Source organism: Heloderma suspectum, chromosome 2 (genome assembly GCF_057233095.1).
Source record: "Heloderma suspectum isolate Gila_16-S chromosome 2, 16-S_ref, whole genome shotgun sequence".
Taxonomy (NCBI): domain Eukaryota; kingdom Metazoa; phylum Chordata; class Lepidosauria; order Squamata; family Helodermatidae; genus Heloderma; species Heloderma suspectum.
The window spans coordinates 25868012-25894556 of NC_139459.1; the positions used below are offsets into that span (position 1 = coordinate 25868012).

Sequence of the window (26545 nt, forward strand, 5' to 3'; positions counted from 1 at the left end):
AAAACAAATAAAACAAAAGCTACAACACACACCCAAAGAGGTAAAACACTTCTCATCATAAGAACATAAGAAGAGACATGCTGGATCAGACCAAGGGTCCAACTCGTCCAGCATTCTGTTTATGTAGTGGCCAACCAGCTGTCAATGGGAAACCTACAAGCAGGACATGAGTGAAACAGCTCCCTTCCCCCCATTTTCCCCAGCAATTGGTATACATCGGCTTACTGCCTCTGATACTAGAGGTAGCATCAGGACTAGTAGCCACTGATAGTCTTCTCCAGGGATTTGTCTAACCCTCTTTTAAAGCCATCCAAACTGGTTGCCACTCACCATCACTACATCTTGTGGTAGTGAATTCCATAGTTTGATTATGTGCTGTGTGAAGAAGTCCCTCCTTTTATCTGTCCAGAATCTTCCACCAATCAGCTTCATGGGATGACCCCGATTCTAGTATTATGAGAGAGGGAGAAAAATGTCTTCCTATCCATATTCTCCACATCATGCATAATTTTGTACACCTCCATCGTGTCTTCCCTTACTCGCCTTTTTTCCAAGCTAAACAATCCCAGCTTGGCAATCCCGTTTGCAGCCCTGTTTTTTCACGTGATAGGCTATGCAAATATTTGTGTAGCCTATCGCATGAATGAAAAGCACGGATGCCAATAGCGTCGGTAAAGGTCTTAGTTTAAGCTAAATGCAACCATTTACGGCTGCATTTACCTTAAACTAAGGCCTTTACAGCTGCAAATGGCGTCCTGGACGCCATTTGCATCTGCAGTCAGTCAAGTCCCCTTCAGCCAGCAATACGGCATGGCGGCTGTATCGCTGGCGCTTTGGAGCTGGCTGGCGGCTCCACGGAATTGCCACGGAGCTGAGCCAGTCGAAGAGGATTCCAGGGGGAGGAACAGATCGCTTCCCCCCTGCGGGCAGATTCCCCACAGCCCAGAAGGTAGGGAATCTGCCTATCCCTACCGTCTGTGTTCCACAGATTGTCAGGCGCCTTTTGTTCTGTCAACTGCTCAGAGATGGATGAGGATATTTTTCATCATGCGGGAAAATATGGAAATAATTACTTAAGAGGTTTTGTAAGGATTTATACAATTTACCTTAGTACATAACATTTAGCATATTGTCCCACATTCCATTCAACTTTTCCTAAGCAGAAACCTGCGTAGTTTCCTACAAATAAATATGCCTCAAGTTTGGAAAAGTTTTAAAAATCTGAAAGTCCATGGGCTCCGCACAGCCTTAGGGGGTCGCTCTGCAGTGGATTCCAGAGTTTGGATTCTTAGAAATCTGAGCTCATTTCAGTCTGTCTTGAATTTCTCCAGTACCCCTAGCCCCACCTCTACTGGGCTCCTCTGTTTTCCTGCCCGCCACTGCTGTGTTCTGCAAATAGGTTGGGGAGACACAGAACAAAGAATTCTATACACAATCATAGGTCACTCACCACTTCAGTCTTGATTCTGATCCACTGGTTAAGTCAGGTGTGTTGAATCTTTCAGTTTCGGAGGAGGTCTTGGGGGCTACATTCAGGTGGTGGCTGGGTCCAAAGGCAAAAGGAGCAGACCACAAACTACCGGCATATGTTAACCTGGAGCTTACTGCTAGTAACTAGCAAACCTTACGAGAGGCATTTCAAGCTTTTAAAGTGGGGGGAGGAGGGGACGGAAACCATGCAACAGCCAGAAACCACCGGACGTTCAACAGTCAAGGGAAAAGGGCAGGGCCGTTTGGGGACTCCTGGATTGGGACACTAGGTGGGTCAGATTTGGGCCGAGGGCCTGAGAATCAGCTCCCTGGGTTAAGAATTAGAGTGAGACATTGCTTCATATCTTAGCCTAGCCATTAACTTAGGGTACAGCTCCAAAAACACATAATGCCAACCATTGCTGACGGAAATAAAGCCTTCTCCCGAGGACTGAGCCAACTGTTTCCTGTTAGAGCAGAAATTGATTCCCACAGCACTGATTTTGGTTGGCCCCTGTCTTAATAGCTTGGGAGTTCCAGTCCAACACACCTGGAGGGTACCAAGTTGGGAAAGGCTGCACCATACAAATATTCAATATTATTGTGTGCATCTGTACACCACCTTACTAGATAGCTGTGGGCAACCGAGTCTATCCAATCAAGAAAGGCACACGTTCTCTCTCACAGGATGGATCCAGGCCACTTTCTGCATAATTCTTGTCACAGTGTTCTTCTAGGTGGCTATTTGGCCGCTGCTTGTTCGCGTGCATCAGAGCTCAGCCACGCACAAAATGCTCTTTCATGCAGAAATCCAATTACACACTTACAGCGCTTTCTGACATCAAAGAAGCAGATATACTTTTTATTCTCATAAGGGGGCTATAAAACATTCAGTATTTTACAAAAGGAAGCAGACAAATACATCCTGTAACACTTGAAAAAGCAATACAGTAGGCATTGCACAGCAACGCTGTGCCAAGGTAGAATTTCAGAGCAGATGTAGAATAGAAATACATCTACACACACTACACAATGTTTTAGACACCATGCAAGTTTTAGCACCATGGTATAATAGCACCACATTTAACAACAAAAAACCCTGCTCAGTTCACTTAGAGATGTACATCTATTAATTTGATGTACACGAATATGACAGCTTTTGCAACTCTCCATGAACAGAATTGCCAAAGATTTCTAGCTAACTTAAAAGATTCTGGAAGGTTTTATTGTTCAAGCTCACCTTTGTGGCTTATCTCCTCCCAGGGAACTCCAGGCTTTGCAAGATTATAATTTGTAGGATATATCTTGGATCAGAGGTGTACTGTGAGAAAGATGATCATGGCAACTATGTAGAGTCTCAGGGTCAAAGTAGATGAGATAATGGAAAGCTGTGATTGGATCTCCTGTATATTTACATTTTTTGTAAAAAGCCAGCATGTTGAGTGCATAGATTTGGAAGAGAATGTAGTGGCGGGGGGGGGGGGGTAATCCAGCAGCCTCCAGATGTTGATAGACCACAATCCCCATCATTCCCAACAATTGGCCCTATTGGCTGGGGATGATGGAAGCTGAAGTCTAACAGCATCTGGAGGGCCACAGATTTCCAGGCCCTGGATTCACTTTTTCTCCCCATGCTAAACCCACCCACTGCAGCTGCTTTTTACAAACAGTTCCAACGAAGGGAGAACGGATCACAGGGTCTGCCTCATCTAGCTTGGCTCTCACTGTATCACAAGATTATCAGTATCACAATCCCTGTAGACATGTAAGGAGAAGCTATAGCTCAGTGGTGGAGCACATGTTTGCATACCCACAGTCTCTGTTTCAATCCCAGCATCTCCAGTTAAAGAACCTCCTGTAACAGGCCTAGGAAAGTCCGTTTCCCGCAACCTCAGGTTGTTGCTGCTGGATGGTGGCTTGGAATGGGAATCTTGGATACAATGTAGGACCATGCTAGGTGGTTTGAGTGGAAAGAAGAAAGATAGCTGAACAAGTTTTAGACCGTGTTTAAGTCAGCCAAGTTACAGCAGGCCTAACATGTGGCAGGTTACCAGCTTCTGTCTTTGATTAGATATTCCCCATCTGCATTTTTTAAGACATCACTTGGTTCAATACGTTTCCAGAACCAAAATATCACAGCCAGACAGGCTGTGATTCAAAACATTCAATCCTAGAGTCCCAATCCAGCACCACTTACACTGTGAGGGATGGGCAGGAGACTGAGACAAGATGCTGGTGAGGGCTGGGAGAAATGAGAGGTGGCTCCAGCGAAGAATGAGGGGCGAGTAAGAATTTCGTTTCAGTTCAGCTTTGATAAGAATTTACTAACGATCACAAAGTTCGCCATATTTGGGGCAAAAAGAACTTGAGATTTAAAAAGAACTGGAAGTGGGATAAACAGAAACAGACAGATTTGTCCATCCAGGGCCAAGGGCTTAGCTCTTAAAAGTCTGGCTTTGAATCCCTGTATATTTAACTAAGCTAGTGCTTAACTAAGCTTGCTTAATTAGGGTTGCCACCTCTTTTTTCTGACAGGCTCCTCATCTTTAAGAGCTGTATGGCAGGCAGGTACAGCATTGTCCTCTCCACGCTGGGAACAGCTCCATCTATTGAATTGTGCTGGTGCAAATGTGAGAGCATTACATTTCAGTTTGTTTGTTTTTTTATAAAAATTCACCCAAATTTGCAAAGTTCTTCATATTCAAGACAGAAAGAACTTGAGATTTTAAAAATTCAAATGCAGGAGAAAACAAAAAGATTTGCCTATCTCTATGCTACAAAGGCAGCATAAGGATAACCTTATGCTGCCTTTGTAGAATGAAGAACTATTTTGTCTTGCATGCAGGGTATTTTTATTTCTGTGTTAGGCTTTATTCTCTGTCCTGTTTTAACTTGCTGGATTAGGTCAGTTTGTCTGTATTGTTTTTATACAGAGTTGTAGGGAATGGTTGATATTTTTATTACCTGTCTAGTTATTGACACAATGGTTAATTTTAATTGTTCCTATTATTTTGTTTTGGATTATTCTATTTATTGCTGTTTGATATGTTGTGAGATGCTTTGGGCACAGTCTTGTGGGAAAGCGGCATACAAATAAATGGATGATGGTGGTAAGTAGTTGTGTGGAAAACAAATGTCTCTCCATGGGGATGGCCAAAGATGTTTTCAACCAGTTCAGTGGAGCCTGGATGCACATTTGAATACAGATTGAGGTGTGCAGCGGCATTTGCATTAGTTGAACACAGATAACCCTCCTTCCACTGCCTGTAGTTCTCCCTTGCTAGAATGAAGGTCTTCAATAGATATCATTTCTAAAGGAAGTTATGAGAATGAACAAACACTGACCTACATCAAGTCAGGAATGTGACACTACAACCATTTTTCTTGAAGGAGAGGACAAAGGAGAAGGCAGGGGAATGAAGGACACAGAGAAAATAGATACAGTAAAAGTAAGAAAACCTAAAATATTGAACAGACAAAAATAATCGGGAAGTCCAATGTTGCAAATCTGGGGTAAGGGTATCCGTGCTTTGGAAAGGTTTAAAGCCACTGCATGATAGTTCCATAGGCCATGGTGGGACAGGTACTAGAGCTCTAGAGCATTCTTAGTGTCAAATTCAGGTTTGGCAATCCTAGTTTCTCAGTCACATTATGGTTTCAGGCTTGGTCAATTCTGAGTCCCCATCTTGTCGCCAGCCCAAGGTCTCTTGCATGTGAAGCAGCACTGATTCCGCACCGATGGCATGGAACATTTGCCGACATCCCTCACTATCCTGCAGAAATTCGCTGACAGCCTATCCTTGCTGCAAGGCAAACCTGTAGTAAAAAATGCACATATGCATAAATAAAAGTGAATAGTGTTTGGTGCCAACAGAGGTACCATAAGACAGTAAGACTGCATAAAGATGGAAGGAAAGAAATTAACAATGCATCCAATACATGTCTACTCAAAAGCAAGCGGCATTGACTTCAATAGGACTTACATCCAGATAAATGTGTATAGGATGGCAGCCTAAGGATGCAACCTTATGCATGTTTATACAACTCCTGGCATTCCCCAGAATTCCAAATGCCCATATCTACATTTTAAATAAATGGATAACATATTCCAGAAAATGATTATACTTTTTTCTTTCCTCCTTTCCTTGTACATATTTGCCCAGATCCATCTCGAACATGTGTAAAAATGGTATTTGCATGTGACTCATGATGCCAAAAGGTGGATGGAAAATTTGCATTCATGCATGCACCCTGCTGAATGCAATGCGGTGCACATAGCCAACATCTATGCTCAGTGGCACATGCCAAGGCCTATCTGCTTAATGCCTGCAATTCCTTATCCAGGAAGCCATACACAGGCAGCATCCTGCTTTTGTTCATGGACCTCCTTCTCTGAATTGCAGTGACTGGGTTGGATCCAGAATCACTGTTCCATCACCAGAAGGATATTACTGGTGGAATGGGACCTCCATGTCATCTCCCACCCCCATGTGTCCTCCAAATCTGCTCCAGACGATCTGGAGGGTGCGTAGAAGGTTGCAGGGGGTACGAGAGGGCAAGGAAGCCCTGTTCCGCCACTGGTGTCCTTTTGCTGGCGGAACAACAATTTTAGATCCAGGCCAGTTTGTTTGGTAGTCTAATCACGTCGACGTTGTTCCAGATTTTTATTAACCAAATTCAGTCTCTTTCAATTTACAGGGAAAAGTGATTTCTATTTTTGTACTTGTCAATAAGGACACCATAATTCCGTAAATAGAATTATTCCCTATTAGTTTGTGCCTTGATCTTATGGCTCAAGTCAGTGCCACTTCAGAGTGACTGCAGGCATTTATTTAAATTTCAAATGTTTGTGTATGTGTTTTTCTGAACTTGTTTTGGGAAGTGGAATTGGCATACAATTAATGTGTGCAGGGAAGCATTCCATCTTGATGAATTCTGATGCAAACTGAATCTACATCTGCACCTCCCGGAACCTAATTATCCTGTGGATTTCTTTTGTGATTCGGTTCTTGGATCAAAAAACATACCAATGCGTGTTTGAAAATGTGTGTCTTAGGACAAAATATGTCTAGAAATGTGTATTTGGTGAGAAAAATACATTAAAAACCACATACTTAAATGGAGATTATCATGTAGATTTCCCGTTTTAAATTTGCAGATTATTGTGGCAATGGAACAGAAAACTGCATGTTGTCGCAGGTCTAAAGATACACGTCTTCATATATTTGTTGATCAAAAGAGCAATGCCATAGCATCCCCAGTGAACTGGCCTATTGTGCGGGATGCTCTATATTCCTGAAACAAGAGCACACCTTCGTACAGATTGCTGTTGAATTAAACCCACCTGTGTTCCCCATGCACTCCTGTGGGTTGCATTTTCGAGAGTCTGGAGGCTTGGCCTCATGTTCACACATGCTCCCATCCTTAGCCCCACCGTCTTCCAGACTGATGCACTGTATTGTTCTTTGCTGAGTGCCTCCTCCGCATGGAACAGAGCACTGGAAGACATTTTGAATGGCAATGCACAGATACTTTAAAGAAGAGCATTAGAAATGCTATGCTTGATCAGACCAAGGGTTCATCTACCTCAGCTTCTTAGCAGACTGACAGCCACAAGAGCCCAATCATGCAGGGCACTCTACGTGCCTGAGGTACTTTAGGTCCATAATGTTCAACTCTTTTAAGTCCAGGATCCACCCCTAACTCTGTCCTATAACAGGACTGATGTCTACTTACCTCCTTGTTTTTAAGACCGGGGGGCAGGGCAGATGCAAAGGGGGACAAGTTTCCTGAACCTTAACAGTTGTACAAAAGAGCATTCTAGAACATTCGGGGCTATATGCAGCTTGGGCAGTTTTACATAAAAAATGATCTGGTAGTCCCAAGAGGAACTGCAGCGCCAGATTCAATAATAACTGTGTGCCTTCCTTGAGGACATTATGTGATTAAACATACATAATGTCATGAAACATCCTCCTGGTTGTGCCTGTAATTGGCAGCTAATTGCTCGGTCTAGTAGAGACCATGTACCTCCTTCCAGGGCTCTGCACGCCACTCCAAGCAGGGCCCTGCGTTACAGCTGGTGTTCAGCTGTGGCTTGCGTTCTACTAGCTGGCAATGAAATGGCCTCAGGATTCTGTTGTCACGGACATCGAGGCAATGAGCATCACGGGACTTGAAACCGCTGCCGCAGCTGGAGGAGCACTGTGGAGAGAAGAGCAGTAAGAAGGTGGTCTCTAGCTTTAGCAAAGCCTAACTGGAATCTGTGGTCCACTTCACAAGAGAGCTAGTGTGGTGCAGTGGATGGAGTATTGGGCCTGAACCGGCAAAACTCCCTGCTTGGCCATGAAGATCACTGACTGTTGTTGGGCCCGTAAGCATCTCTCAGGCTAACCTACCTCCCAGGGCTGGTGTTCATCCTAGGAAGGACAAAAGCGGTGTGTGTCATGAGCCTCGAGAAGCCATGAACCTCGAGAACATTTCCTCCATCTGCTCTTGTCGCATGCTACAAAGTGCTGGTCTTGCCAGCCACCTACTAGGGCCAGCAAGACATTTTGCTGCCCCTGCCCTTCATGACACTGAATTAGAGTTGAATCTTATTTAATACTAGTAACAGGTTAGGGTCCTCCACCACACCCAATGGGAGCAGGCTAGTTTAAGGGGTGCAAAAAACACACTGTGGCACACAGCTCTGTGCTCCAAGACGAGGGAATGCCTTGAGGCAGTTGCTTCACTCTGCCCAATGGTAGAACTGGCCCTGTCACTTACAGTGTCTTAAAGGCCAGACCAGCCTTCCTGTTGGTACTAAATACTGCCTCGATTTCCTATAGCAACACAAAGCTGGTTGAGAGTGTACGGATAGGATGGACAGCAATAACGGGAAGCAACGTCCCTGGGTGTGGTGATTTTCCAACATGCACCGGTGGGTTTTTGTTCACTGTATAAAAATGAGGAGGATTCAGAGGAGACCAAGACGTCTGAAGTTTGCTCACTCCCCCGCAATTCAGCTTAAGGTTTTAATTTCCAGACTACTTTTGCCAATTGCAAAAATCTAATCTCCTCAATTGTTGGGGAGCAAGCAAACTACGGAGCAGCTCTTCCAGTGAAGAAGCCTTGAGAAGTAGGGGCTTCTCAGACTAGGGATGTACGAAAGTGACTTACCTTTCGTGGATTATGTTGATGGTGGGGGGGAGGCGTTCCGTCCCTTCCCCTGGAATCCTGGCCGGGGGGGGGGAGGCGCTCCGTTCCTCCCCCTGGAATCCTCGAACGGCCGGCTGTGCTCTGCGGCAGCTCTGCAGAGCAGCCGCCCAGGCCAGGCCAGAGCCGTCCGCAGCCGGATTTCCGGCCACAGAGGGCTCTGGGTAAAAAAAAAAAACACGTACGCAAATGGCGGCTACGGCCACCGCCATTTGCGTTCCTTCTTTTTACCGTCTTAATCTACGTAAATATTTACGTAGACTATGATGGTGAAAATAAAGGGGAACGCAAATAGCGTAGCGGGCGCTATTTGCGTCCCTTTTTGATTCCCCGTTTTAGCCTACGTAAATATTTACGTGGGCCAAAACGGTGAATCAAAAAGGGACGCAAATAGCGCCCGCTACGCTAGGTGAGACCCCAGGTGAATCTCGTCCGGGGGGGATCCACGGGGGGGGTGGCAGGCAGTTTCACCACAGATTTCGGGGGGCCCAATGCACTGGCATTCGGCCTTTCCGAGATCCGTGGCGGAATTCTCTGACATCCCTACCTCAGACACCGTGAATCCAGTGAACAAGAAGTTACTAAGATCAAGGACTGAAGAGAAACTCTACAGTCCTTTCCGCAGCATTGCTCCTGCCTGAGCGCGTACCTTCTGAGAGGAGCTAAAGTCTTTCAGTGTTTTAAAATTTTCATGCTGAATAGGCTTAGGTTGTTATCCTTAGATACTATTTTTTATAGCTGCCAGGAATAATAATAGTCATGTTTTATAATGAAAAGACCAGCCACAGTTTAATTAATCAAGGACAGTTGTTTTTTTAAATATAACCCTCTCCGTATGTAAGAACAGACAACTGATATTAAATTTAAAAATAGCTGGTATGAAAAAAACATATTTGTATTAAAATTAGCTCCATAATGGGATTTATAATCAATGCCATACAATCCATTTTAATTAAACCTCCCTTTCCACTTTCTATCTTAATGATATAATCATCAAATCAACTTGGACCTGAGATACTGAAATGTGTTTGGGGTAAAATAAATTAGTCTACGATTAGGGCTGAGCCAAAATTACGCACTGGTTTCTTAGGAAGCATTCAGCAAAGAATACATTTCCCTTTTTGGCAATTTTGCAGCATTGCAAGTGGGAAGGACCACATGCAGCTCTCTGAATCAGGGTCAGAGAATGTGATGCCTTGAGAGCATTTTTTCTTGCTTCCAAAAGACAGAAATAAATGTTTAAAAAGGACCTGCAAATGAAAATAAATTTCTAAGAGTAATTACCTTGCTCCAGTTCCCAACTTTCCACTGGGCACATGGACGGAGGTAGCACCTCCTGGCCAGATCAGGTTTTTTAATGTGCAGGCAGTCGGATTCGTTCTTGGTGCTGCATTCCACCGGCCTCCAAAAAGCCCCCACCCCGCATGTGGTGGAACACTGCAAAACAACCCAGAAATAAAGGGCTTGGGGCCTTGACGTTCATATCTTAATTACATTGCTGGGATTGCCTCTTGAGATGCATATTTAAGCATTTCATTTGCAGCACAAGAGAGGAATACAGGAACATAGGAAGCTGCCTTATACTGAGTCAGATCCTTGGTCCATCTAGCCCAGTACTGTCGACACAGACTGGCAGCGGCTCTCCAGGGTTTCAGGCAGGATTCTTCCCCAGCCCCCCTATCTGGAGATGCTGTGGATTGAAGCTGGGACCTTCTGCCTGCAAAGCATGTGCTCTAGAGTAAATAGAAGCAGAAGCTAATTTCTTCTACTGTTGACTTAACCTATCATATTTAATGTAGACAAAAATTGACAGAAGAACATGGCATGGGCAGAGACGGAAATATCTGTGGCTCTGTTAGCACAACAGTTGCAATCTTTTGTGAACTTTGTGACATTCAAAAAGTAAAGATTTCTATGAAGGTCACTTTTTCTTCAGACTGAGTTCTTCAGTGGCTGTTTTTTCCTTCAAATCTTGACAGCTCAGGAAAATAATGTGAAATATACATTATACCTCACCCAGTATTAAGCATTCTTTAAAATCAGGAAGCTCTTTCATATCATTTGCGATTATACCAATTCACTTCCCTCTTTCTCTTTTCAATGAGGCTGAAGACTAAAACAGTCAAGAAGATAAATAAACCTACTTTCTAGAGTTGTTTCAGAGTTGCTTCAAATGGAAATAATTTCCTCACATTGATAGCACTTCTGTAGGAACAAGCATGCTCTGCAGGATCATCACATGTCTCTTTTGGTATGTGTATATGCCACAAAATAAAATACATTACAAAAAGCCTACTGCTAACAGAGCTAAATAGTTATGTTATCCCTGCCCTCCCAAGAGTCTTCTTCCGATGAAGAACTTGCCTTACCTGAGCTTGAGAGCTCTCCTTTACCTGAGGATGTTCCAGAGACAGCTTTGCAGGAGGATAGTGGTCATGCAGCTGAAGAGGAGGCAGGCCCATCTGGAGTGCCCGATGGTGGGGGGTCTCCCTCCTCTCATTCTTCCATCCCAGAATGACTCAGATTCAGAGCCGGACATGGCAAGGCCACCCAGCCCTCAAGAGTGATGAAGAATGAGGCACAGGCAGCAAACCCAGTATCTCCAGAAAAAAGCCAGGCCACAAGCAAGAAATTCAGCTCTGTAATGCGTTCCTTTTATAGCCAGCTTCACCAGAAATCTCATTAATGTGTTGCAGCTGGGAGTTGGGAGTGTCCCAGGCTTTTATCTCAGATAAAAGCGTGGCAAGCAGCGTAAGCAGGCCACTGAACACAACATCTTGGTGTACTTCCTGTGCTCATGCAGTGATCCTGACCTTCTGCTTTGGAAAACCAGTCTTCTCACACCTTTGGACTGGACCTGACTTGCTTCTTGCCTCACCCTGGTCTAGATAACATGCTCAGAACTTTGCCCCGCATGACTTTTGGGCTGCTTGACCTTTGGCTTTTCGGACCAGCCCTTATCAACCTGTTGTGAGTAGAAGTGGTCTTGAAGAGGCCATTATCAGTCATTGCTACTTCTGCTGGCAGGGCCCCCAGCCTAATTAAGTGGACTGTGTTTGGAAAGGTTTGCTAAATCAGGACAGGTTGGTTCAAATCAATATGAAGATTGCCTTTCTTCCCTGGGGAGAGGGGCCATATAGCTCAGTGGTGGAGCACATGTTTTGAATGCAGAAGGTCCAGTTTCAGAGGCAGCATGCCTCTGTACACCAGTTGCTGGGGAACATGGGCGGGAAGATGCTGTTGCACTCATGTCCTGCTTGTGGGTTTCCCGTTGACAGCTTCTTGGCCACTGTGTGAACAGAATGCTGGATGAGATGGACCCTTGGTCTGAATCAGCATGGCTTTCTTTATGTTCTTAAGGTCCTAGGCTCAATCCCCAACACCTTCATTATACAGACCATGTAGCAGACAATGTGAATAACCTCTTCCTGAGACTCTAGAGCTGCCAGTCCGAACAAACAATACTGGGCTAGACAGACAAGTAGCCTGACCTGGTATAAGGCAGCTTCCATGACGGAGCTCAAGGTGGTATTTATGAGGTTCCCAGGTGGTTTCCCATCCACACACTGGCCAGTGCCAGACCTGCTTAGCTTCAGCAAGGCGGCTACTTCATGTACCTTTAGACCAGCCTTCCCCAACCTGCTGCCCTCCAGATGTTTGGGATGACAACTCCCAGCATTCCTGACAATTGGCTACACTGGCTAAGGCTAAGAGGAGTTGAAGTCCAAAATGTTTGGAGGGCAGCAGATTGGGGAAGATTGCTTTAGACAATGCCCTGTGACTAATCCCACACCACTGCCTTGGGGTCCTGAGGTTGCCACCTTTAACAGCTGCTTGACAGAGGTGAAACTTTTCCTGGCATGGAGATCTATAAAACGTGTTATCTGCTTAACTGGACTCTTCTACCTACACTTGCCCCTCAGGTTGGGTTTTCTCAGCCCATTGCCTGCTACTTCTTCCACTCCCTGCTTGTGCTCTCCTTGCACTTCAGCTTTCCTACTGTTTGAAACTTGAATCCTAGCTAAACGGACAACTTTCCCTTAACTCACTAAAGCTGAACTGTGTACATTCTGCTGCTGAACAACTTGTTCCTTGAGCAGCTGAAAGGAATGTTGGTGACATCACACTGGCTTAGCCAATCAGTGTTGGAGGCTACAAGGGCATTACGATATAAAGACATAGGCCCTGTTCAACAAAGTCTGAAGGGGCATTAACTTGAATGTGAGTAGAACTCTCAGCACGACGGAGGACGATGCTGTATTTTTCAGGGCTGGACAGGTTCACACAGTTCTTACTGCAAACTGAATTTTTTCAGATTTGTATGAATACAGAAGAAGTTTTTCAAGTTGGGATGGATGGATGAAGGGTGAAGTCCCATGTCGTAAGAGTAGACTTCTGCTCATGCAACAGGCCTCCCCTCTCCTTTCCTCCCACCTGTAGATTCCTGCATGCCCTCAAAATCTGTTCCTGGGAATTGAGGAGCTCCTCGAGAGCATGGGGGAGAGGGCAGAGGGGGCTGCAAGGGGGAGGAGAGGAGGGGGAAATCCCATTGCCCAAGTGGAAGTCTGCTCATGTGACATTGGATTTTGACCCTCACCCATCCATGATTCATACAATTTTTTTTTAAAAAAAACACCCCATCACTTTGCACTAAGGACTGCGTAGGCTGCCCAACCCTGAAAAATTTCACTATTTTATTGAGACTGTTTTGGCTTGAAAACTCTTCAAATGTTGTATACAAGCAGAATTTAATTTCTATTTTGTTTTAGTTAAAATTTTGGTGGCAATGCCAATTTGAGGTCAAGCTGAAGCACTTGAAAGTAAACTGATCTAATACCTTTACCTTCAGTGGGCCTAAATTGGTTGAAGTGCCAAGTACTTTGCCTTAATAAGGTCTTGGAAAAGGCTGCTTCTCTTTCAGTCAGAAGGGGGAATCCTTTTAAGAGACAAGCAACAGCTGTGCAGAACTATTCCATCGTACTGCAAGTCTCCATGGCACTCTGACTTGACAATTTTATAACTGCAAAATGGGAGAACATTAATTTCTTCCCTTACTGCTTTTACAAGCTGTTATGAATTTTTTTAATGGCAGCACCTCAGAGTTTTCCAGTGAGTTGTAGCATGCTGTGTAACAAGCCATTCTCATCAATTTCACAAGAAGCATAAATGAATGGTTCAGAGAAGTGAATTATTTGTATAATCCATTTGTAAAATTGAGATGTGTTGTCTCTGTGTTCCTGCGGTTGTGCCAAAATTTCTTAAGAATGTTTTTTTTTTCTTTCCCAAGAAGTTCACTTTGCAGAATTTTCTCTGAATATTCTCCACCATTTTATTTTATTTTTGTAGCGGCAGCCATTTTTTCCTCACAATGCCCTGGAATGATGCTAGGTCTGGGACACCGTGGAGGATGCAAAATGATGGGACAGGCTGCCAACGCAGCAGCAGAAAAAGAAACCCTTCAGACAAAAGAAAGAAGCTGTGCTACTGCCACTGCGAATGCTGAAACCCACTCCCAAGGGAATGTTGGAAAATTTATTCTCTCCACGGAGAAATTTGGTAAAATGCCCCTCACCAATTTCTCTGCCCAAAATAGGGTGGAGAATTTTGAGAGGCCATTTGTGCACAGCTCCAGTTTTTATAAAACAAGGCTTTAACATCACCACAACCTTTTAACTTTTTTTATTACTAGCAATACAACTCTCAGGCTAGGGCTCTGCCAGCAGGGTCCACTGAACTCACTGGGACATGCTTCTGAGGAGACATACATAGCATTGTGCTGGAGAGTGGTGTAATGGAGCCAGGGTTCTCAGGGACACCATGCTGGCATGTTGTGATTCTCAGGGACAATGGTGTCATCTGTCACCATCCTCAGAATTCCCTGTTCTCTCTGTGGTAAGCTGCAATCCTCACAGAAGCTTGGGGGAATGAATTTTTCCTTGTTGCAATGCAGTTATTTATTTATTTATTTATTTATTTATTTACTTTAAAAAGGTAAAGGTGTCCCCAACCAGTCGTGTCCGACTCTAGGGTGCGGTGCTCATCCCCGTTTCTAAGCCGAAGAGCCAGCGCTGTCTGAAGATGCTTCCGTGGTCATGTGGCCGGCATGACTGAACACCGAGGTGCACGGAACGCTGTCACCTTTCCCGCCGAGGCGGTACCTATTTATCTACTTGCAATTTCTTGCTTTCGAACTGCTAGGTTGGCAGAAGTTTATTTACTTACTTACTTACAATATTTGTATACCGCTCCATATCTAGAAGAGATTTCAGAGCAGTGAACACAAGAGATAAAACAGTAAAAGGATAAAAAGATTGAAACACCAGATTTATGCTATTTTAAAAACAGAGTACCGTGACTGGTCAATTAAGGAATAACTCCTGGAATAAGGAATAACTCCTGGAATAACTCCTGGAATAAGGGCAAATAGCGTTGCCCTTATTTTTGCCATAGTCTACGTAAATCTTTACATAGACTACCTCTGCCCAAACAAGGAACGCAAATGGCGGCACCCATGGGTGCCGCCATTTGCGTACGTGCTTTTTTTTTTCTTCAAAGTCACCCGTGATAGGCTACATAAAGATTTACGTAGCCTATCACGGCTGCCTTTGAAAATCTAGCCGTGGTAGGCTACGTGAATCGTTACGTAGCCTATCAAATGTTTTGTTTTGTTTTTTACTTTACTTTGTAATGGCGGCGGTGGCGGCAGCCGGTCGGAAGACTGGCCGCCGCCCCCGCCGAAACGCCGCCTGGACCCACCGCCGAGAGGGACATTCGAAGGAGGTAAGTCCCATCCCGGGGGGGGCGGGGGGGCGGAGAATTTCACCACCAATTTCGGGGGGCCGAATGCGTTGGCATTCGGCCTCCCGGAGATTCATGGAGAAATTCTCTGCCATCCCTACTTCCAGGGGCAGGGAATTGCAAAGAAAGGGGGCAACCACACTGAAAGTTCTTCTCCTGGTGGACTCCAATCAGGCCATGGGTCCCTGTGGAACCACCAGGAGCAAGCCTTCCGATGACCTCAGTGACCAGGCAGGTTGCTAAGGGATTCTGCAGTGACGTGGTCTCAAATGGGCAATTAAGACTCATTAGCTTTACAAAAGAACTATTCCTGGTGGAGATGAAAACTGCTAGAACTGGATTTTTGGACTCTCCTTAGGAGCATGGCTATGGGGACTACTGGTGCTATAAATTTCCTTCAGTTGCCCTCACTTACCACAGCAATTCATCATGTAGCATGAACTGCTGTGCAAAATGGTTTGTGCAAAGTGCTTTTCGGGCAGAAACCTTTATTCTGCCAAAATCACTAGATTATTCAGCCCAGACAGCTAGTTCTGAGGGCCGAAATGAACGTGAGGTTAAATGCAGCTAAATGCAAATAGCAGCCACATGACTGGGTGGGTGGGACTGATAATTATTGGGTTTGCAGCAAGCAGGAAGAAGAAGCTCTTCTCCAGTGCTGCTGTCTTGTAAAAACAACAACAAAAGGCTCCCTCGAAGCATCAATTTGCGTCGGGAGAAACCTCCCCAGTCCTGCTGCCAGGACCACAGCAGAGGAGGAAAGGGTTAAACTCCCCCTCACAGCCTGTTACAATCCTGGCAATTGTCAGCCCTCCCAGTTGCTATGTGTATTAAAAATGCACAGTAAATGAAAGATGCGTTTTAACGTCATATCTAATTTTGACCTAACAGCATTGTTAACGAAGGCAGGAGCATAGCCAAATTTTGTATTTATCCCTGGAAAGGAAGATTAATAAGAGAGCAAGTACCTCCCCCCTTTTGTTCCTCATTCAGATAACTGGGCCTCCCGTCCACATTACTCTCTTTAGTGCCAAATTGTCTTTTAATGAATGTCTGTTGGTTTCCAAAAAGGTGACCAACCTAAAATATTTCAGCTGTCCTGATTTCAACTCTGCTTATACAGAACAGCCTATATTTCTGCTCTCTTGATGTTCTGCTACATTCAGACCTGAGTAACTCCTTTATTCCTTGGGATTTAAGAGCCACTGTACAAAACAGTGGCCCACTCCCGTTTTTATTTCTGTGTGTAGTTGTAATTACAGCATCTTTTTAAAAACTGTATTATACAAACTAAAAAAAACAAACTACAAGCAATACTGAAGTACAACATTACACAGTCAGGATGATATATGTATGTATGTGCGTATGTATGTATCTTGTCTAAAATACTGTATAGATCTAATCCACAATATTAAAAACAAAGCACAATCTTTTAACCATCCATGTCAAGTTGTCTTATTGAACACCGCCACAGGGAAACATGGGTAAGTGGAGGAGAAAAATGAGGATGAATATATTTGATGAAAGGGAACCCTACCTCATCAAACTTGTCTATACTAGACAAACCACGCACAACTTTGCTGTGTTGCATTAATTTCTCTGAATAACAGTGACCAACTCCTTGTGGACTATAGGAACACCTAATTGGCCAGTAAGGGACAAGAGAGCATGACCTGGAGTAGGAGCCAGCAGTTGCCCTGTAATGTTATAAATTTTCCTCAAGACAGCTTCCCAATTTTTTTTTTTTTACTGGCTAACATGTCCACCGCATATGCATAAAAGAACCTATTGTATTTCAACCTCTCCAGCAAAGTGGTGAAACGGAGTTTTCAATATGGTGTAATTTTAGAGGTGTCCAGTGCCATCTAAAAAGCAGAGCTGCCTCTTGAATTCTAGCTGAAGCTGTTCTTAAAGGTGGTTGAGACCACATCTGCAACCATTTGTGCTCATCAGTTTTAATTTCTAAGTCTTCCTCCCAGCCAAGCCTCATATTATTGGCGTTGTCCATAGTGGCGATAATTATAGCATCTTGAAGGAAGGATAAAATGGACATGGAATGACCCAGAAGAGGTTAACAAAAGTGATTAGGGTTATTTAATAAAGACTGGTTTGTAGGTGCTGTGCATGGATAATAGTTTTATTAAGAATGCAGCTAAAGGCTCTTCATTTTAAGACGATAATAATGATAAAGGTGGTGGCAATACAGTAAGCATGACTTGAGTTACCATGAGCAAAACAAAGAAATTCTAACACTCACCTGACTCCAGTTCCCCACCACCCAGTAGGCACCAAGACATGAATTTATGGGCTCCTCTGGAGGATTTGGATCAGAGCCATTCAGCAATGTTCTCCTGAAAGCCTCATCCTGGTTCTTTGGCACATTGGTGTCCCACTGAAATTGACTTTCTGTGGGCCGAGTGGATGTTTCATTGACAGAGGGATTTGGTGTCATTCTATTTGCAGACTTGTCTCTTGATGTATCATCTAACAGTGTCGGCTGTTCTGTAACAGGATCTGCTGCTACAGGTGTATTTATTTGTACATGAAGACCTTTGAGATCTATTGTTGTCAAGGAAATTTCCACTCCTGCTATTGGGGTAACAGGAACTTGACTAAAGCTGTCAAGATGGTCATCTATTGGTGAGGTTTTTGAGGTGTTGCCAGGGATGGTAGTAGGGGATCTTCTTGTTGGCCATTCACTTTGGGTTTTGTCTTTTGTTTCTCCATCAGTACTGTTAGACACTGTATCAGGTACTTCAGTTAAATAATGATCCCTTGGGGTGACAATCCAAGACATGGGGTTAGTGGTAAAGGAGCCTTTATTTATAAAGCCACCTCCTGAAGAATTGCAGGGTTTCATGTTGGATATGCTTCCCACATTTGTAACATCTGAAATACCTGCATTATTTGTGATAGGCCCATAAGTGCTATTTTGCAGTGAACTATTGTCACTAAATAAGTTGGAATAATTATTATGATTGCCTGCACCACTTGAATTATTTTGTAATATTTTTACTTCCAAGTCTTCTTGTTTGGGAAAATTCATAAGGCTAACAGATGTGGGTATCAAAGTAACATTTCTGGGCTCAGGCATTTTTGTTGTCATTGGGATGCTTGGCCTTGGTTTTGGGGTGGGCAATTTGTCCGCAGGGCCTCTTCTGGGGTTAGATCCCATTCTCCTGATTATCTTCCAACTCGGCGGTTTAATATGGGGGGTCAGTAGTCTTCTGGTGGATAGACACTGCTGGAGACCACATAGAGCTTTAGAATGGGGTTTCTTTGAAACATCACAAGGTTCCCCATTGTTTTTGGTACAGGTGATGTTACGAGTCCGTACCCCTCCACCACAGGTAACTGTACACTGTAAAATAAACACAAACTATCTCATCCATTTCTCCGTCACATAGCCATATAAAAATACCTAACCTGCTTTTAGGAACTGCAAGGACTATAACCAGGAACCTTTTGTTCTGTGTGCAGCAGCGCAGTGTGGTGTCCCGACTGGGACAGTGAGCAGTGGGAAAACCGGGCACATGACTTAGCCAGCACCTGGTGGATCCAGTCCTCCAGGCACTGGCTGAGTGCTTTTCGGGAGGGCGGGTTTGGGGGGGGGGGTCTTGCTCCCTGATGTCATCTGGGACTCCGGATTAGTCCTTGGACCAATCCTGGTTCCCTACCCTTGCCCTAATGCAGGCCTCCCCAGCCTGGTGCCCACCAGATGTTTCAGAGTTCAACTCCCATCAAGCACAGCCAATGTTCAGGAATGCTGGGAGTTGTAGTCCAAAACAACTAGAGATCATCAGATTGGGAAAGTCCTAACATGTTCTTTCAATATATGTGTCTGTAGGGGGCACCTGAACCTCCCTTAAGACTCTGAATGCGTTTTCAGGTTTATCATTCACCCTGGAAAAAAATGTTATTAAAATGTAGTATTATTCCATACTGCAAAGAAAATATTCTATAATTTGGCATTATTTCCATCTGTCCATATCTACCATGATAACTGACGTCCCCACCCTAGTTACTCGGCTCTTTAGCAGACACCAGACTGTCAAGCCACATCACAGGAAATTGGAACATGGCTCTGCTGAAAAGAGAGTCATTAATGCAGATCTTATGCTTCATCAACAATATTAGCTAAAATTAATTTAATTCAATTACTACCAGCATCACAGAAATTAGAAGAGAAGTGGGAGTTGAAAGGGCACACAAAATGATCAACAGAGGAATTTTGGTAAAAGCATATCCAATTTCATCCTTCATTTAATTTTTACAGGAGGGAGGAATAACAGCTTGAAGGCATTGGAGTTAGGAGCAACAAAACTATTATACACCTGTTATTAACTAATCACAGCAAAATCAAGCCAGGTGTTCTTGGTAATGGGAAAGTGAAAAACCTAACGTTCCACATTTGAGTTCAGAAGTGAGCAGTTGTTCTTATAAGCATCCTTTTTTTAAATTAAAGAATGAGATGTTTAATTATAAAGGGGGAGAGATATTTCTTTTTTTTGTGAGGATGGATTGTTGTAGATCACTCTATTTCTGGTTGGTGTTGCTTTCATAAGTCCATGTCATCCTATTTATTATTGCATTTATATCCCGCCTTTTTTCTTCTTGCAAGGAACCCAAGGCGGCTTACATTATCCTCTTCCTCTCCGTTGTATCCTCACAGCAACAACCCTGTGAGGTAGGTTGGGCTGAGAGCCTGTGACTGGCCCAAAGTCACCCAGTGAGCTTCCATGGCCAAGTGGGGACTAGAACCTGGATCTCCCGGCTCCCAGTCCGTCACTCTCACCACTACACTACACTGGCTCTCCTGTTTCAGTAGTAACCTGTTTCAGTAGAAACCTGTGTTAAAAAAAAAAAAGAGGGGGGGGGGAAATCTGCACAAAAAATCACTTTTTGGAAGTTTCTTGGAAGAGAAACCATTACGTGACTTGAACAGAAGACATGGGGCATGCCAAAAAGCATGCTAGAAGGCCTACAAGTTGTAGGCCTTTTTTCCTTTATTGACGTTGGAGCAGTGGGGTGGAAAAAGGTTGAGCAGGGCCTCCCACGAGATCTTAGGAGGTGATCTGCAGCACAGAGGCAAAGGTTTCTGACTCCCATTTTAAAAAAACAATTGCAACGAAAAGGCCTTGCTTTTTTTTCTGAATGAGGCTGCTAAAATGAAGAACAGTTAGGAAGAAACCAAGAGTGGGCTTTTGTGCGAAAGGACTGTGAGCTTAGTTCTGGGACTGAAAAAGAATTCCTGGATTGAGCATGTGCTTGGAGTACCCCCACCCATTTCCTTAAATTTTATGGAAGTATTTTGCACCTGGCTCTGGATGGTGGACCTCAGGATCTTAATAAAAAAACAAAGCGGACATTGCAAGCCTGAAGTCTGGCCACCCTTGGCTTTAGAGCTGGGGTCTCCAACATGGTGCCTATGGCACCATGGAATCTGTAGACATCTCTCTTGGTGCCTGCCAGGCTCCCTACTCCTCCTGATTCTTATTTCTTTCTTAAGATTTTAAAAAATAAAACTGGTATGCTGGTATGCTGCAAAGTGAAGTGCTGCTCTCTTGTGCCATCTTTATTTGAGTTCGAAAAAGTGGTTTTGGAGCTCAGACCCCACTTCTGCCTTGTACTTAGGTCTTGGGCAAGTTACTTTTCTTTTAGTCATACAGTCTTCCTTTTATGAAACTAGTCTCTTGTGACTGGCCATGCCCACCATGGCAGCCATTTTATGAACAATTTCCTGCATGGCAGCCACTTTGTGAGACCTCTCTTAATTTCAAATGTGCCCCAAACCCAAAAAGGTAAGGGACCCGTGCTTTAGAGCCTTACTTTTGGGGGTTTAATTACATAGAAACCAAATTTCGGAGGGAAATGACACCCCCATCTATGTGGACCTTATAAGAAACCAAGGCTAATTGTTCTTTCATGGTTTCTTGTCTACTGATGACTAGAAAAGTAGCACGCTCCATCAGAATTCTACCTCCTCTTTCCCGTGTCTGGTAAAGTAGCATGGTCAGAATTGCTCAGGAATATAACAGTGCTGGTTCCAATTGGTTCTTCCTCCTCAGAAATGGGCTTGCTGATGGCAGACGGGGGGAAAGCCTGGTTAACTGGGATTACAGTCAGCTTCACCTAATTGAGGATGGTATTTATCACACTGACATCCCCATGTAGTGTTACCCTTCTTTAGTGCAAACGTCAGCCCTTGCCACTTCCTACTACCATTCAGTTCTTCACTTGTTGATAAGTGTACACTTACCAACACTAAGCCCAACCCCCTAGCCCAGGGTTAGGCAACCTTTTTGGGTCACAAGCACGTTTGGCACTTTGAAAAATTGTCCTGGGCACCACCACAAAATGGCTGCCACGGGAGGCATGACAAAGGACAAGTAACCTGCTCAAAAGACTGAGTCCAAGGCAGAGGTAGGCTCAGAGACCCAATTCACTAAAGAACCCTTTGAACCCACAGTTTTCAGCACCAATAGAAACCTATTTCACAGCAATCTCAGCGGCCAGTAAGAAAATGTGGTGGTGTTTTTTTAAGTGAGAGGAGTAGGGCACTTTGGTGGGCCCCAAGAGAGGTGTCTAGGCGCACATTGGTGCCCAGGGGCACCGCGTTACCTACCCCTGCCCCAGCCTCTCTTGCTTTAGCATTAGAGAAAACCAAGAGCCTAGCAACAAGCCAACCAAAATTAGATATCATCTACTGCTGTGGTTTTTATTCATGTTGATCAACTGGACGCAGGCTGTTGCAGTGGAAAAGCGGGATATCCCTTTAAAATAGAGACATGCATGAAATGAATCTCTGAGGTCACAGTAATGCCTACACAACCGTTCCCGAGTTTTAGCTGAAGCGTCAGTTGCTGCTTTTCATTTCAAAACACTCTAGGGGCAGTTGGGGAGCAGAGTGGGTTACAGAGATCGTCGTTAGGTTCATAGTTAGTTTAGCTATGCACAGTCTTTACAGGCAGGATTGCTTTATATTTCATTGTGTTAGCTAGTTGTTCAAGAATTAATAATTTGGGAAATTTAAGTAAATTAGTAATTTAGATGAGTTAATACCTTGCACTTGACTGTGCCCCTTCATGCAGGCAAATCTATTTACCAGGCAGGAGACCCAATGTAATTGTATTTTATTGTCGCTTTTCTGTAGACAAGGTATGTCAATACGTTTTGGGGAACCAAATACAAAAATGTATCTCTCTCCTGGGTACCATAATTCGACTGGGGGAGGAGAGGGGTATGGATCTCTTAACAGATAAAATTAGCCTGTCTTGAGAAAAATTAAAGAAGATAAAAATGGCCAAGTAAGCCAGTAGGAGGGGGGAGAGCTAAGCTGGATTACTTAAGGTGCAATCCTATGCATGTTCAGACTGAAAAAAGTCCTCCCAGTATGCCCTAGCCAGGCATGTTGGGACTTGTAAGACTTTTTTCTATCTAAACATAGGATTACATGTTTAGTTATTCAAAGTTTAAGGTAATAGTAATTTAGCAGAGAATTTAGGTAGGTTAATATGCACAGTAGTTTTGACTGTGCTTCTTCCTGCAGGCAAAGCCATTTGGCAGGTAAGAAACGTTTACAGCTCTTGGTTAGCTGTCACAAGTTAGCATTGGCTCCAGGACATTAGAAAAGGAACTTGGAATATGTCTGGCCTTGATAGAGCTGAAAATAATTTGCTTTTAAAAGGTTCTCCTTCAAATTTTCATGTTTGAATTTTGATAGCAGGTGTAGGTAGGTTAGTATGTTCCATTTGATTGTGTTCCTTCATTATGCATGCAAAGACACTTATCAGGTAAGAGATCAAAACTAATCATATTCTATTGTAGGTTTTCTACATAAAAGATAAGTAAACGCATTGGGGGAACTCAGATTCTCAGCCCAGTCCAGTTACACACCTCAGTGACACAGACATACCCATCCCTTCCATCTATGCGTGATCCCTCAACCCACATACACCAATCCTACTGAACTTCATGCCACAAATACATATCTCAGTGCACCAATCCAACATCCCCACACACCACTCATCTCCCCATTGCCCCTTGCCACACCCATCTCCACACACACACACCACCAAATGTCCCCCCATACACATACTCCATAACCCCCCGCCATCTACACATCACACCATATCCCCACACACATACATCCACATGCACCCATCTCCCCACCCTATACATGCACCACATACACACAAACATCTCGCACACCCATCCCCACAAACCACACCCCAACATACACCCATCCCCACATAAGCAAACCCAGTCACACATCAACACTCTAACACATACCCCTGCACACACAACACACCCCATCCCCCTCAACACCTTCCACACACAGCATATTCCCATCTTCCCTGTCCACTGGCAAAACACACACATTCCTCATCAGCCCTCCACATAACACACACCCATCCCATCCCCTCTCCTCACACAACACACACCAATTCACCCTACACATGGATTTGCCTGCATGAAGTGACACAGTCAAGTGTGAGATATTAACTCATCAAAATTACTAATTTACTTAAATTTCCCAAATTTTTAATACTTGAACAACTAGCTAACACAATGAAATATAAAGCAATCCTGTCTGTAAAGGATTGCATAGCGAACCTAGCTATGAACCTAACAATGATCTCTGTAACCCACTGTGCTCTCCAACTGTCCAAAGGTTTTGAAATGAAAAGCAGCAACTGACTCTTCAGCTGAAACTCAGGGCATGGTTGTATAGGCATCATTGTGACCTCAGAGATTCATACCTGTCTTTATTTTAAAGGGATATCCCGCTTTTCCGCTGCAACAGCCTGCATCCAGTTGACCAACATGAAATAAAAATCACAGCAGTAGATGATATCTAATTTTGGTTGGCTTGTTGCTAGGCTCTTGGTTCTCTCCAGTGCCAAAGCAAGGTTGGCTGGGGGTATGGATCTGGCATGGGTGAGAAGTGTGCACTCAGCAACGGAACTGAGCAGGGCTAGGAGAAGACGGGCATGGAGTTTGCACCACATAGGTGTAACCCTACATGGGGATCACTTATTAGTAGGCCTTCCCATTACCCAATTTGTTATGGCCTATTGGTCAGCGTATTAGAAAAGATCAATTGTGTATTTGGCTGTAAAAATAAGTGTTTATAGAAAAGAAAGCAAAGAGCAAGTATGTGTTTTAAACATACTAATAAGGGTGAACTGTCAAGCATGATATTTGCTGTGTAATTCTATTTGTCATCCTCCCTGACTTGGTCTGCACCTGAAAAGTGTAGTTGCTGTCTAGAATACTAAAGAATTCTAATGACTCTTAAGCAATAAGCAAGTTGTTTGGTTTTCCGATTCTTTGTTGAATAACTATGGGTACAATCCAGTGCATGTTTAGACAGAAAAACTCCTACAATTCTCAGCATGCTGGGAGTTGTAGGAGTTTTTTGCTGTCTAAACATGCATATGATCTCACCCCAAATGAAACAGAGGAACTAGATACTCTTGAGTATAACATAGCCATGACTACCACAATAAAAATTATCATTTCTGATTAAATGTGTTCACAACAAACTTCTGGATGGGATTCTCAGGGTTTGTTTTTTTTTTACTGAACTTAAGAACATAAGAAGAGCCCTGCTGGATCAGACCAAGGGTCCATCTAGTCCAGCATTCTGTTCATGCAGTGGCCAACCAGCTGCCCACAAGAAACCCACAAGCAGGACATGGGTGCAACAGCACCCTCCCGTCCATGTTCCCCAGCTTACTGCCTCGATACTGGAGGTAGCATCAGGACTAGCAGTCACTGATAGCCTTTTCCTCCAGGAATTTGTCTAACCCCCTTTTAAAGACATACAAATTGGCGGCCATCACTGCGTCATGTAGGAGGGAATTCCATAGTTTGACTGTGTGCTGTGTGAAGAAAAACTGATGTACTGAATGGCTGGACTACCCATATTTTGCCACTGTTCCTCTGGGAGGCCCAAGGAATTTCCTCCTCTTAGGATTCAGACAACCCACTTTGTACCTTTTAAATTACAAGAGAGAGCAGGAGACAAGGGAGCTGCAGCTTCTTCCTCCTGTTCTTCCCTTGGTCCTCTGATACAGCTCCCCTCCCTCACTGTTTCTAATGGGCGTGGATCCAGGTGTACTACACAGCAAGTGAGGGAGGAAGACAACAGGATCTGAGAATTAGGCAGGCAGGAGACTTCATGACTGCCCCATTTCTCACTGCATTGGGGCACATTATGGTACAGTGTTTATCTCCAGATTGGAATGCTGCGATCCTACTTTTGCCCTTTTAATATAGAACAGAGGTCATCCTTTGGACTATGCTGCCATAGGAAAGGTCTCTTGCTAGTATAAGCTTTTGATTAATACAAAGGAGGAAACTTTTTTCTTTACCTCAGATAAATGGAAAATCTGGTATATTTATGTAGTTTTCTTTGTATGAACCCCTCCCGCCAACAAATCAATTTCCCAAATGGCAACGCGGAATTGTTTTTATTTTCAGATTTGTATTAAGCTTCTTCAGCTTGCACGTCATGCAGTGATTCCCCTGGGAACCAAACAGCCTTAAGTCCTGCTGGTTGGAGCTACAGCAGTGGGGGAAAGCTTCCAATAACCAAACATATGTTCTGCCGTCTGTGTAATGTGCAGATCTGCAAAACGAGTAATGAAGACAAAGGCCATTATTGCATTTTCTGCACAATGACCGAGGCTGGACTTGCCCACCACAGCTCATTGTGCACAAAAGTCTCCCTTCTCCCTGCTGGTGTGCCGGCGGGAAGAAGGGAGACTTTGCACATAACAGCGGTGCTGGAATTGCCTGCCACCTGCCGGCTCCTCTGCACAACTCTCTTGCGCAAGAGAGTTGTGCAGAGCGGTCGACAATGGGAACAGCAGCTGTGGAAGTCTGCGAGGTGGCCCGACTTGGCGCAGATCAAGTCAGGCCAGCTCGCAGACAAGCAAGCGGGAGTCTGGGGGACCAAGCCGCCAAAAGCTTGGTGGGCTTGGCCCCCCGGATGGATTCCTCCAATATCTCTAGGGAAGAGGAAGGAAGCAACGAGAGCCTGGCTATTTCACCATGCTACCCTTTAGCGGTA

General features: G+C 44.2%; 1 protein-coding gene across 1 annotated transcript in view; it reads right to left on the reverse strand.

The window, feature by feature from the left end:
• Window positions 1-4505: 4505 nt before the first annotated feature.
• The window catches only part of ADAMTS12 (ADAM metallopeptidase with thrombospondin type 1 motif 12), a 234615-nt gene continuing 212575 nt past the window's right edge, over window positions 4506-26545 (reverse strand). Inside the window, exons 19-23 of the mRNA XM_084833026.1 lie at window positions 17723-18826; window positions 9952-10104; window positions 7501-7674; window positions 6815-6968; window positions 4506-5286 (exon numbers count right to left, since the gene is read on the reverse strand). Coding sequence (XP_084689152.1) covers window positions 5138-5286; window positions 6815-6968; window positions 7501-7674; window positions 9952-10104; window positions 17723-18826 — 1734 coding nt within the window. The 3' untranslated portion in view covers window positions 4506-5137. The remainder of the gene's footprint in view (window positions 5287-6814; window positions 6969-7500; window positions 7675-9951; window positions 10105-17722; window positions 18827-26545) is intronic.